We start from the raw sequence: 14,204 nt of genomic DNA on the forward strand, positions 1-14,204 counted from the left end.
GATTAAGAAGCTTCCGAATGGTGGTATCAACCTCTCAGTTTACCGCAAACCTACCAATACAGGACGTTATTTACATTTCACTTCCTCACACCACATTTCTCAGAAACTTAGTATTGTACACATGTTGAAGAACCGTGCCTCTCTCCTTACAACAGATCAACAAGACTTCCAGGAAGAACTATCCCTGATATCCACCAACCTTACCATGAATGGATTTCCTCGAAGACTCGTCCACAAGATACTTTTCTCTGAACCCCAACAAAGACGACAAGATGATGTACGTTATATTTCTGCCATCGCCATTCCATACTTAGGGACAGTTTCCAATAAGATTGCTAGACTCCTCAGACCACATAAAATAAGAGTGGCCTTTTAAACCCACAGAAACGATTAGACAATTCTTAAGATCTCCAAAAGATAGCCATCATTTCTCCAAATATGCTGGAGTTTATAACATACCATGCTCGTACGGCTTGAATTACATCGGCCAAACTTCAAGGAGCCTTGAAATTAGGCAAAAAGAACATATAGGTGACATCAATAATAACAGAGAAGAAAAATCGGGGTTAGCGTTTCATTTCTCAAGAACGAACCATACCATAGAGTGGGATAGAAGCACAATTCCTTACATGGAGGAGGACTTCTGCTCCCGAATTTTTAAGGAGGCCACAACAGTTGCCCGCTGTACACAAAACCTTAACAGGAACCAAGGATTAATCTTGCCCGTGATCTGGAAGACCCTTATCAGATCCTTCAACTCGCCAGAACTGAATTATAGTGCCAACTATAGAACGTTCCTAAATAACAAGTGAGATCATCCACGCTCTATGAATGTATTGTACGCGCGCTGTTCTTTGTTTAATATAATTGGAATCGGTTGATTTTAGTTTGTAACAGTTTTTTACTTTTTAGTGCCTTACATCAGTTATGTACCCTGAAGATGCCAACAGACTTAGTTGGTGAAACTAGTTGGTATAACTTAGTTGTTTATTACATACACTTGATCAATATAATCCCAATAAAAGTTTTTCCATTGTTGAACTTTGTTTAGATGTATCCTATATTTATAGTCTGTTCATTTGATTTATGTTAACAGGTTTTGGCATGGATCCCAGTTTATTAAGAGAAAGAGAAGCCTTTAAAAAAAGAGCACTTGCTACACCAGTTGTTGAGAAAAAAAAGGATACCTCAAGCTCTGAACCTCCAAGAAAAAAACCTAAGCAAAACCTTAATTCTTCCAAAACCAAAGGTTCAGTATAATGTTTTTCTTTAAGTTTCTTGGTTTTTTATTTTATTTTTTGATTTTCTAGACAAATAGCTTTCCAGATATTTAAAACTAACATGATTGAGAGTCTAAAATCAGGTTGCACTGTATCAAATATTTTTGGATGAATACAGATAGACTACAAGTTGATCTCTAGACAGGATTTATTTTTGATAATTCTAACCTTCAGTCTTTCTTGGCATAAACATTCCAAATATATTGCCTTTTCAGCTTCCAAAAAAATAGGTTTTCTTTTTCACTAGAAACATTACTTTATCCCTGAACAGCTATTGATTGTATTCAAATCACATACATGTCCAAACATTGAATACTGTTCACATGTTGGGTTGGTGTCCCTAAGAGTTTCCTAAAAATAAAAATACTTGACTTAATACAGAAAAGTGTAGTTATGGTTAATGTCCCATTTCTCATCAATTTCCTCCACTCTCTTTAAGACATTCAGTTTCTGTTTATATTTTCTACAAATATTTTTGTGGTCACTATTTGTCAGAATTGACATTGATTCCTCCCAACCCCCCCTTCTGTTAAAATGTATAGCACATATTCAGCACTCCCTCACGTTTCAATTCCACACTCATAAAACATTTTTCTTCCTCTACATTCTTTCTATGGCAAAAACCCTTTGTTCAATGCTGCAGTAGTCCTATACTAAGGAATTATATTCTTAATTTGTGAACTCTTGGTAATCATATACGTATGAGGTGCTTCAAGAAGGTGAGGTCCATTCACAATTTGCTGCTAAATAAGATATGGGAGAGGGGGGGGGGTGCATAATGTTGTAGCATAGAGTGACTCATTAGCTAGCTGTTGACCATTTTACCTTTGCTGTCATTCGTTGTCTTCTGTGAATAATTTACATTGAGTGCTGTGATAAATAAAATCCCACCAGTTGCGAGGTTCATGATGTGATACAGTTTTTGTTGGTGGAAAGCAGTAGTGTTGCAGAAATTTACCAACCTTTGCATAAGCTTTACAGGCATAACCTAATGAGTGACAATATGTTTAGGCAGTGTTGTTTGTTTAAAGAAAGGCACAAAACATTCACAATGAAGAGTGCAGTGGCTGGCCATGTGCAACAGATGATTTGGTCGAAAGAGTGAACATGAAAATTTGTGACAATCAACATTTCACAATTACTGAACTTTCTTTTGAATTCCCAGAAGTTTCATGCACATTCATTCATGAAATCATGACAGAAAAGCTGGGATATAAGAAATCTTGTGCCAGAAATGGTCCCAAAAATGCCGACCAATGTGCATAAACAGCAACAAGTGGAATCGGCTCAAAAATTTTTGGGGCATTATAAAAATGAAGGAGATGAACTTTTTTTCTCGTATCGTGACTGGTAATGGAATGTGGATTTCTTACAGAAAAGCTGAGTCAAAACAACAATCAATGCAGTGGCACCATTCATCGTTTCTGAGAGCAAAAAAAAAAAAAAATGCCAGCAGACACCGTTGGTTAAAAAAAGGAGGCCACTGTTTTCTGAGATTGAAAAAAGATCTTGCTTGTCAATTTTCTTCAGCGAGGAACAACAATTAATGTCAGTGCGTATTGTGAAATGCTGAAGAAACTCAGGCAAGCATTTCAACATATTCAGATTAAGCATATTCAGAAGTTTGAGTGGGAACTTTTCACCCACCCACTGTACAATCCCAACCTCACATCCAGTGACTACCTCTTATTTCTGCATATGAAGCAGTGGCTCCCATCTCACCACTTGGAAGAAGATGAAGAACTGAAGAACAGCATGACTTAGTAGTTGAACTCATTGGTGGCAGACCTTTTTTTGACATGGTATGAAGAAGCTGATGTGCCACGATACCTGAAATGCCTGGAAGTCAATGACGACTATGTGGAAAAATAAAGTATACAGTGTCCGTCATAAAAATTTATACAGAATTTAAAAGATGTCATCTATGGACTTTTTTTGAAGTTGGATCGAATTACTTTAGAAATGTGTAGTGTGATGTTCTCTCAAAAGATGTCGTTACTCACATGAATACTAGCATCAGCACATGACCGGTAGGACAGTCAAACAAAATGGCTGAGGCACGATTGTTGTTCAAGGAATGCAAGACCATTTTAAAGTAGTATTTCAAATTTGAGAATGTTGTTGAAGTTACGACAATGGAGGCGTGAGTTTGCAACACAACATCCAACACGCCTGACAATTCCACGTATTCATGATAAGTTTGAGACCCATGGTACCATGGGTCTCAAACTTATCATGAATGTGCACAAGGGAAGATCCAGGAGGCCTCTCACAGCAACAAGTCCTGCTTCCTCGGCTATGATGTTGAAACAGTTTACACACTTGCCACAGAAGTCTGCTACACAATGTGCACATGAGACAGGAGTTAGCAATGCAAGCATATGGTGCATTCTTAAAACAGCTGAATGGAAAGTTTACATCCCAAGATTACAATCAATGAATATAAATGATCCTTATCAAAGAATGCAGTATTGTGAGTGGTTTCAACACATAGTATATGAGGAGTTTTGTGAGGAAGATAGTTTGGTCTGACGAAGAACAATTTAAGCTTAATGGAACAGTGAATCGGCATAATTGTGTTTACTGGGCTCAAGGAAATCCAGCCGTTCATGTGTACAAGGCAGTCTGTTTACTGGGGCTCAATGTCTGGTGTGGATTGTCATCTGGGGGGGGGGTTAATAGGACCATTCTTCTTTGAAAGTACTGTTAATGGTCAAGTGTACCTAGACATGCTACACACATCCATTTTCCATGCCATTCATGCACTTTATTGGAATGATCAGTTTCTCTTCCAATAAAATAGCTCACTACCACTGTGACGTGAGAGCTTACCTCGATGAAAGTTTGCAGGGACAATGGATAGGACGAAGAGGTTCAGTTGAGTCCCCCCCCACGTTCACCTGATTTAATTCTCTTGGACTTCTGCCTATGGGGGACTCTAAGGATGTAGTGTAGTGTAGAAAACAAGCTACACTGGTAGCCCTTCAGAAAGAAAATGAAACGGCACGTGCAGCAATCCCACTGGACACTTTGGCCAACGTTGCCCAAGCAGTAGTTCGCTGTAATAATAAGTGTCTGGATGCTAATGGTAACCACTTTGAGCACCTCGTGTAATTGTAGAAGTCAAAGGTAACTTATATTCATCCCTTGATGTCTCTATAAATTTAGTATTACAATTTTTATACAGGTTTTTCTTTTGCTGAAGTGTGTATTCATTTTTTTGATGGACTCAGTATATGTAGGTATTTTAGCATATAATAACACTTTTTTCTTCTCTACCATTTTTTAATTCTTGACCAGACCTAGCTTTTTGGATGTACCTCATACAATACCAAAATTTAGAACCTAGAATGCTTCAGTTTGGCAAGATTAGATACATATACATAATCTACTGGCCCTCAGAAGGAAGGGTATTGCAGAAAAATTAGTAAGAATTATAAAAACAATGTATGAAAAAACCGAGATGGTAAAAACGAGCATTGGAACAACAGAATTTTTCAATATCAAAGTGGGCTTGCATCATGCATGCCCACTTTGATGTTGAAAAATTCTGATGAAATTCTGTTGAAAAAGTGTCAGCACTGAGCCCGTTTCTATTTGTGATTATTTTAGCTACACTCTATGAAGGAGTAGCCAAAAATACACCATGGAATACGTTATTTGCAGATGACGTGGCTATCACAGGTGAAACTGTAGAAGTGGTCCAAAAGAGTTTTATAGAGTTGCAAAATATTTTGGAGGATGCAGGTCTAAAGATAAACACTAAGAAAATTGAAGTAATGGTTAATGAGAGGGAAGGACATGAATAAATTAGTATCAAGGATAGAGAAGGTGATTCCAGGTATCTAAATGGTACCTGGAATCAACCATAGAAAGGAAAGGCACATGTAATTTGGCAGTCAAAGAAAGAATTAGGGCAGGTCGGACTAAATGGAAGGAGATGTCAGGAGTGATATGTGACAAAAATGCACCCAAAAAATTAAAAACAAGTATATATAAATCAGCCTTGTTGTATAGAGGACACAGAAGGTGAAGATTGTAAGTCTCCTACTGCGCTATGATAGAGGCGAACTGAGGAGGAGGGCATTGATGATAGCGAATGAGTCTATAACGGAGACATCTAGTGTTGCTACCTTTGTTTCAGCAATACAAAGAACATAGGTTTACTCTTGATATTGTTGATTTTCGTGCCAAATTTGTTACAGCAGTTATTAGTAATTGTTTACTAGAAACAAACACGATATTACAACACAATGATACTTTCATACCATCTGAATTACTTAAGAGCATTCTTCAGGATTGCAGATCTGGTAATTGGATAAAAATTTTGAAAAATGCGTGTTTACCAGTAATTTACTGGTAATTTTATCATAGTCATCAATTTTCTGATATGTACCCTCAAGGATTGTTCAGGCTATGTTGGAGTCCTGTCAAGTTTGCATTATTATTAATCTCTAATCAACAATTTTCCTCCAAATTAGTCTATTACTTCAGCACTCCAGTATTGTAGTATCTAGCATTTTGTTCTTCTAAGGTCTGACTGAATCAGTTCACCTAGATTTTTGGTCTTCCTTTGGGTCTCTTTCCTACTATCTTGGAATCAAACACCTGTTTTGCTAACCTTTCCACTACCATTTTGTGAGTGATCACCTCCTTAGATTAGCACTACTCAGACATTCTTGAAAACAAACAATATTTCTTTCTGATATCTCCAATTTTAATATGATTTTGCCACTGATGCCATCTATTCAGGCCCCTAATTTTCCTCTCCTGTCTTTGGTCTCTAATCTCTGATCAAGTGCTTTATTTCTAATCCAACTTTCATATCCATAACTTAAAACTAGTTTAAAAACTTTCTTCTATACTGCGAGTTTAATGTTATGGCTAATTTCTCTAAGTTTGATATCTCTGATTCTAATATCAAGTTTAATGTTACTTTCTTTCATAATGTGATCCACATAGATGATGAATAATAGTGTGCATCCTCCTTGTCTTACACCTAATTTTACACTAAACGATTTTCTTCAATTCTAACTGCTGACTTACCTTAAATGTGGACTGTTTATTGCTCTGTATAATGTTCCATTTAACCTATATAATTTGTAACTTTTTTGAAAAGATTTTCTCTGGGCACCTTGTTGCATGCTGTTGTCAGATCCTTGTTATATTCCCATGCTTTTTCAACTATTTGCCATCATCATCACCATAATCAAATTCCTGATATATGCCCTCAGGGGGTGGCAAAAATCTGATTTTGACCCTCCTCAATTAGACCTGACCTCAACTTGTTCTCCAAGTTTCTCTTTTGCAGTTTTTCTTGCATATGCTTGAAATAAATCTTACCTGGAACACTTAGTAGAAAGATTTTTCTGTAATTCTCACATGTAACTTTATTCCCCTTTTTATAGATGGGAATTATGCAAGCCGGATTCCAATTCGACTTAACCAGGTCCTCTGAATTATGCAGTATAACCATAGCAAAACTGCCAAACCTCCATATATGGTTGAATATCATCTGTTTCAGCTGCCTTTCCCATTTCAGGCTTTTGATCGGTTTTTCTACCTCAAGTGTTGATATGTGCTCTGTTTGCATTCTTCTTTAATAGTCCTTTAGAGTAATAACTCCCAGGCATCTAGGATCCTTATTTTCATTTGCATAATATTCTTCTTAATCTTAAAACATGGCCAGTTGATAAAGCTGGAGTTGATTTCTAAATCTCCCATATTTCTATAATTTTCACTTTTACATGACAAACTAGTTAAGAAAGAAACTGTCATGACTCTCACAATTTTGATCTCTTAATCTAATACATGCTAAACTTTCCTTGCAACTACCCAGAAACCTCATTCCCTGACTATTTGCATTTATTCATTCACTGAAAAAACATTTTCTCTAAGCATATAACACCATGAAATCAACTCAAATATCCATCCATCCATCCATCCAAGTGCATAATCCTTTTGACCATCAAAATCATCCCATACATTTACATACTGCACAGTGTACTCACTGAATCATTTGCAGTCACTGCTTTCTGCCTCAGCTCACTCTTGTCATTCCATTCCATGTCATAAAAATTCACAATCTTGACTCTTTCTTGCCTTACCCAACAACTCTTTCTCTTATATTATACGTATCTCTTTTCAAATCGTTCATTCACAGTTATATCGTTACTCCTTATATTTGTATACATATAGCTTCACTCCAAGAAAACATGCTTTGATCATCCTTTTTCCCAACACACTCCCAGAAATGTAATCACTGTATAGTACCACATGTTTTTTTTTCATCTATTTCTGTTTTCTTATGCCATCCTGTACCTTCATATTTTCTTTATTTATACACTTTTCTGGTCTCCCTACTTCTAGTATTGTGAAGCACTTCTCAAACCTCAGGTTTCTAACATCAAGCAAAACTTCTTTGTTTTTTCTAATGCTTTCATGTAACTTATCACATGTATTTCTACCTCTTTCATGCCACTATCACTGTCATGCACCATAACATTTTCATTTATACTTGCTTTCCTTCTTCTGCTCTCATTCATCATTTCATGATTTGCAATCTCTGATGAGATTCCTGACATATTCTAGCATCATAATCTGCTTTTTTCAGACTACTCATGCAATAACATAAGTAGTTTGTGTGATGTAGCATTTACACATGACATCAGTTTTTCATGTTGACTTCAGAGGACTAGCACAACTAGTATAGTTTCTTTTGTAGTTATCAATATATATATATATATATATATATATATATATATATATATATATATATATATATATATTCATTTTTCTAAATTAACTGACTTAAAACCCGAGAATTATAACATGACATTTATTTGAAAAAACGCAAAATGTTTCGTCAAGAATGACTTCATCAGGCGATAAGAACATAGAAAGATATTAAAAGACACGAAATTAACATTGACACACTCTAAAGCTATACGATTATATATATATATATATATATATTCATTTTTCTAAATTAACTGACTTAAAACCCGAGAATTATAACATGACATTTATTTGAAAAATGCAAAATGTTTCGTCAAGAATGACTTCATCAGGCGATAAGAGCATAGAAAGATATTAAAAGACAGGAAATTAACATTGACACACTCTAAAGCTATACGATTATAAAGCCATAATATTCGACTGTAAATTACAGTTATTATGAGATTGAACTACAGTCCGAGTTAAAGTTCTATTGTTGTACACCTGTGTGTGTGTGTGGAATCACGCGATCTCCAGTATCTAATAGTAGAGTTGAAAGAGTCGGGCAAATTATAGCTAAGATTGTTATTCATGTGAAAAGGGTCCAAGGTGATTTCTTTTGACTCGACAATGCGGCGCTCTACTTCATCATGGCAGATGTGTAGGTTTGAAGTTGATGTCCAGTTTATTTCATGTTGGTGGCTTTCGTTGTTCGTGTTTATTGAAAACAGGACATGGCTTGACAGAGCAGTTGCTCTGGTTCTTTTATAAACAATGTCGCGCTGGTGCTCTTCGAGACGTGGTAAGATAGATTTCTCTGTCTGCCCATAGTAAGGCTTTCTGCATTCACAAGTGACCTTGTATTCACCTGGGAATTGTAGAAGGTTGTGAGGTTGTTTATAGTTGTTGAAGCGTGATCTTATTTTTGGCATAGTTGAGAAGCACGTTTTTATGTTAAACTTCTTTAGAATTCTACTCAGCTTTTTGGATAGTGTGCTGATATATGGCAAGACGATATGACCTTTGGAGTCGTCCTGTGTCTTTACGTTGCTACGTTCACGGTGGGATAATTGGTTGTTAATATTTTTTAGAGAGTAGCCATTGTTTTTAAAGGTCCATTTAAGATGTTATAGTTCCTTTTTCAGTTCTTCTTCATCTGACAGTTCAGATCTTGCACGATTCGCTAGAGTTGATATAATACTCAACTTTTGCGCTGGATGGTGATGGGATGACGCATGCAGATATCTGTCTGTATGAGTTGGCTTTCTAAATATAGAGACTTTAATTGATTCAGGCGTCTTGGTGATTTTAACATCAAGGAAACAGATGGAACTATTTTCTTCAATCTCCATAGTCAATTTTATATCTTGATGGCGGTTGTTTAAGTGGTCGAGAAACTTGTGAAGATTCTCAGTACCATGCTCCCATATGAGGAATATATCATCCACATATCTAAGCCAAATTTTCGGTTTTAAAGTAAAAGAGGAGATTGCTTTTTGTTCAAATTCCTCGAAAAAAATGTTGACTAACACAGGAGAGAGGGGCTTCCCATAGCTAATCCTTTGACCTGTTTGTATAGTTTACCTTCGAATTCAAAATATCCAGAGTTTACACAGTGAGATAACAGAGAGAACATTTATTTGAAATCTTGTTTTTTAAAATATGGAGAACGTCCTGTGTTGGAACGTTGGTAAAGAGTGCTACCACGTCAAAGCTCACCATGATGTCAGAAGATTTTAGTTTTAGGTCCTTTATTTTAGAGACAAAATCTGTTGAGTTTTTAATATAAGAAGAAGATTTTCCCACATAAGCTTTTAATGATGACGCCAAATATTTGGATAACCTGTATGTGGGTGAGTCAATGCTGTCTACTATAGGTCTCAGTGGATAGTTTTCTTTGTGTACCTTCGGGAGACCATATAACCTTGGAATGAGGGGGTGTAAAGAGCGGATGGAGAGCCGTGTATTCCGTGGAATTTCTGTGGTCTTTTGTAGGAGATTATTGGTTCTATTGTGTATTTCTCTTGTTGGATCTCTCCCATCACCATCCAGTGCAAAAGTTGGGTATTATATCAACTCTAGCAAATCGTGCAAAATCTGTACTGTCAGATGAAGAAGAACTGAAAAAGGAACTACACCATCTTAAATGGACCTTTAAAAACAATGGCTACTCTCTAGAAAATATTAACAACCAATTATCCCACCGTGAACGTAGCAACGTAGAGACACAGGACGACTCCAAAGGTCATATCGTCTTGCCATATATCAGCACACTATCCAAAAAGCTGAGTAGAATTCTAAAGAAGTTTAACATAAAAACGTGCTTCTCGACTGTGCCAAAAATATGATCACGCTTCACGGTGGGATAATTGGTTGTTTCTCACAACCTGACAACCTTCTACAATTCCCAGGTGTATACAAGGTCACTTGTGAATGCGGAAAGCCTTACTATGGGCAGACAGAGAAATCAATTTTACTACGTCTCGAAGAGCACCAGCGCGACATTGCTTATAAAAGAACCAGAGCAACTGCTCTGTCAAGCCATGTCCTGTTTTCAATAAACACGAACAACGAAAGCCACCAACATGAAATAAACTGGACATCAACTTCAAACCTACACATCTGCCATGATGAAGTAGAGCGCCGCATTGTCGAGCCAAAAGAAATCACCTTGGACTCTTTTCACTTGAATAACAATCTTAGCTATAATTTGCCTGACTCTTTCAACTCTACTATTAGATAATGGAGATCGCGTGATTCCACACACGCACAGGTGTACAACAATAGAACTTTAACTCGGACTGTAGTTCAAGCTCATAATAACTGTAATTTACAGTCGAATATTATGGCTTTATAATCATATAGCTTTAGAGTGTGTCAATGTTAATTTCGTGTCTTTTAATATCTTTCTATGTTCTTATCACCTGATGAAGTCATTCTTGACGAAACATGTTGCGTTTTTTCAAATAAATGTCATTGTGTTATAATTCTCGGGTTTTAAGTCAGTTAATTTAGAAAAATGAACATATCCCAACCCCGAGTTAATAGTACTAATCATATATATATATATATATATATATATATATATTATATCTGATTCACACTACAAGATACTATATATATCAGTGTCCCTCAGCTGTTCACATTTTGCTGGAACAGCTGAGGGTTGTAATGTGTTTAGGGGAGGCAGTGAAGTTGATTTGGAGAGTTTCAAGATGGACTGTAAAAGGGTGTTGGTTAGTAGGGGTTCTTGCTTTGATTTTGAGGAGAGTAGATGAATAATAGTGGCCAATTCAGCAGAGCACTATCCATGAAAGCATCCGTAGAAGAGGCACAAGGTAGAAACTGACCATCTGCGAGAGAGAGAGAGATTGCAGTGGGTATGTGAGAGAGGGATCATTAATTAGCCAGATTGCTCTATTTTGGATAGAATTGACAAACTTAGGTTTTGGTGCACCACTCCAAGTATGGGTACAGTATTCCATGGATGGGTGGATTTGGGATTTGTACAGAGTGCAGCTGTGGAGGTGTGAAGTAGTATCTTGTGCAAAAAAAAGGCAGCTGCAGAAGCTATAGTTAAAATATGGTTGTGCCAGTAAAGATCATAGGTGTGCAGGTCAGTCCAAGAAGAGAAACCTGATCATGTTTGGATATCTCAGTATTACTGAGGTAAGAGAGAGAGAGAGAAGTGAGGTCTTTCTTGTGAGAGATCAGATAGGACTGAGTTTTGGTGGCATTGAAGTTTACCAGTAGTCCTTGCCCCCATTGGGATATAGCTAGGAGATCTGAGTTCAGGTCACTGGTCATGGTAAATCTTGAGGATTCTAATACTTCAACACTACAAGGTTTGTTGAATGAAAAAGGAGGAATGGAGTGTACTATCATCTGCAAAGCTATGGATAGAATTGGAAGTCTATGATAATAGGTCATTTATATACAAGAGGAAGAAAGTGGATTAAAGAACATAACCCTGGATCTCCATCTAGAAGAGTAAAGCGTCCACCATGACACATAGTGAGAAAGTTGCCAATCCATTTGCAGAGTGTGTGTGTGTGTGTGTGTGTGTGTGTGTGTGTGTGTGTGTGTGTGTGTGTGTGTGTGTGTGTGTGTGTGTGTGTGTGTACGTGTACATACATGTATGTATCATAATTATTATTATTGTTATCGTCTGATATTTCTGTGCAGTCCAGGTCTCATCAAAGTAAGCCATAGATCACCGACATCAGCTGTCATACCTTCTCTTAAACTCATTCACCCTGGATGCACTTGCTACTTCAAGAGGCAAACTGTTTTCATCACTCACTGCTGTGCGAGATACAAATCTAACTCACCCCTATTTTCATCAGTTTCTAGTAGCATAATCCCACCAGTATACCATTGGAAATCCCATCATGCCAAAATGCAAACCTTTACACTTATTATCATTTGTCTGCTGTTCCAGCTTATTCAAGTCATTCTGTAAGTATTGTTATTGCTTGAATCAAGTCAAAAGTTTATATTCCAAGCTCATATTCTCATGTTTATATGCAACAGCCTTTCATTTGGTATCCTAACAAATGCCTTAGCAAAATCGAACAGTATGATGGTGTATCCATTATCTAACTCAGCCATGACATACTATGAGCAAATTATTATTATTATTATTTACAGCATCTCCATGGAGTCCGGAGACTCATTGCAGGAGACCTGAAGCAGCCATCATGCACACAGATCCTATCATAACTCTCCTTGAATCCATTCACTGTCAGGGAAATCACAACCAATTTTGGCAATCCATTCCACTCACTCACAACTCTCCATGAAAAAAATCTGGTCTGCACATCCCTACTAACCATACTCTTACACAACTTCCACGGATGGCCCCTAGTTCTCTATTTGTCATATATATTGACAAATAGAGAACTTCAAGAACAAATATCTTAAAAGTTTCTATCATGTCATCTCTTTTCTGCCTATCAACTAAACTTTGTAATCTACAAACCTTCAACCTATCCTCATAGGGAGTATTCCACAGACATGTTACCATCTTGGTCACTCGTCTCTAAATTCTCTCTAACACCTGTTGGTCCCCCAAGAAATCCAAGTGACCAAATCGTTGCACAGTAGTCAAGATGTGACCAAATCATAACCTTATAAAGAGGGATAATAACTTATCTTTACTTGTTAACATCCCGTTTACTTGTTAGCATCTTGTTACTTTTACTTGTTAGCATGTTTGCTAATGATATCGGATGACTTGAATCCAGTTAGAGTTGAGACCTATGATTGTAGTACTACCACTACTAACAATATTTCATGTGGCAGTGAGTTTGAAGCCATGTGGTGTTAGATGGAATCTAACAAGATCAATTACATAGCAGGGTGTTATTACAGACCTGGTGGATCAGTTGCTAGTAATGAAGAAATGCATCACCAAATGGAAAAGGTGAGCGAGAAAAAAGTAATCATAGTGGGCGACTTTAATTATCCAAATATTGATTGGGTAGCAGTAGAATGTCATGAGAAGAATGAAAATGCATTTATTGAGCTGTTGCGGGACAACTTCATCAAGCAGTATGTGAAAGAAAGAACTCGAGGTCAAAGAGTGTTAGATTTGATTATAGTGTCAGAGGATGTTTCAGTTAAAGACGTAACTATTCTGCCTCCGGTTGGTGACAGTGATCATGTGGTACTCATTTGGGAAGTGATTAAGTTTATGAATGTTCCATTCAGGAAAGATTACATGCTCAACTACAAAGCAGGAAATTATGACCAACTGAGGAGTATACTGAGTTCAGTGCGATGGGATCAGTTGTTGGATGGAAAGAATATCGACAGTGTATGGGAAGCATTTGAACAATACTTAAATGATACGATATCAGAATGTGTCCCTAGAGTTCGAAGAATAAATAGGGTAGGAGTGAAGTGGATGTGTAACCTTATTAAACAAGAGATTTGTAAGAAAAGTACGATGTGGAAGGAATACTGTTTGAATAAGGATGGCGTCCGTTATGAACTTTATAAGCAGCAGGCTAGATTAGTCACAAGTGTTGTAAGAAAAGCAAAGTCTGAGTATGAAAAGAAACTGGCTCTGCGTGCTAATGACAACCCACAAGAATTCTATCAATATGCTGCAAGTAAAAGAAAGAATGAGTGTGACAGGATAACTCTTTTAAATCCAGATGGTGTGAGGGTTACAGAGCAGAAGAGGTTGTTCAGATAATGTGC

The 14,204-nt window shown here is 36.9% G+C and overlaps 1 protein-coding gene across 1 annotated transcript in view; it reads left to right on the plus strand.

Annotated features, from left to right (window-relative positions):
* TfIIEbeta (transcription factor IIEbeta) overlaps positions 1–14,204 on the plus strand; it is a 149,649-nt gene that overhangs the window by 12,865 nt on the left and 122,580 nt on the right. Inside the window, exon 2 of the mRNA XM_090412713.1 lies at positions 1,097–1,249. Coding sequence (XP_090268839.1) covers positions 1,105–1,249 — 145 coding nt within the window. The 5' untranslated portion in view covers positions 1,097–1,104. The remainder of the gene's footprint in view (positions 1–1,096; positions 1,250–14,204) is intronic.

The sequence above is a fragment of the Typopeltis vanoorti genome, chromosome 23, assembly GCF_054136105.1.
Source record: "Typopeltis vanoorti isolate ZY-2024b chromosome 23, IOZ_Tvanoo_1.0, whole genome shotgun sequence".
Classification (NCBI taxonomy): domain Eukaryota; kingdom Metazoa; phylum Arthropoda; class Arachnida; order Uropygi; family Thelyphonidae; genus Typopeltis; species Typopeltis vanoorti.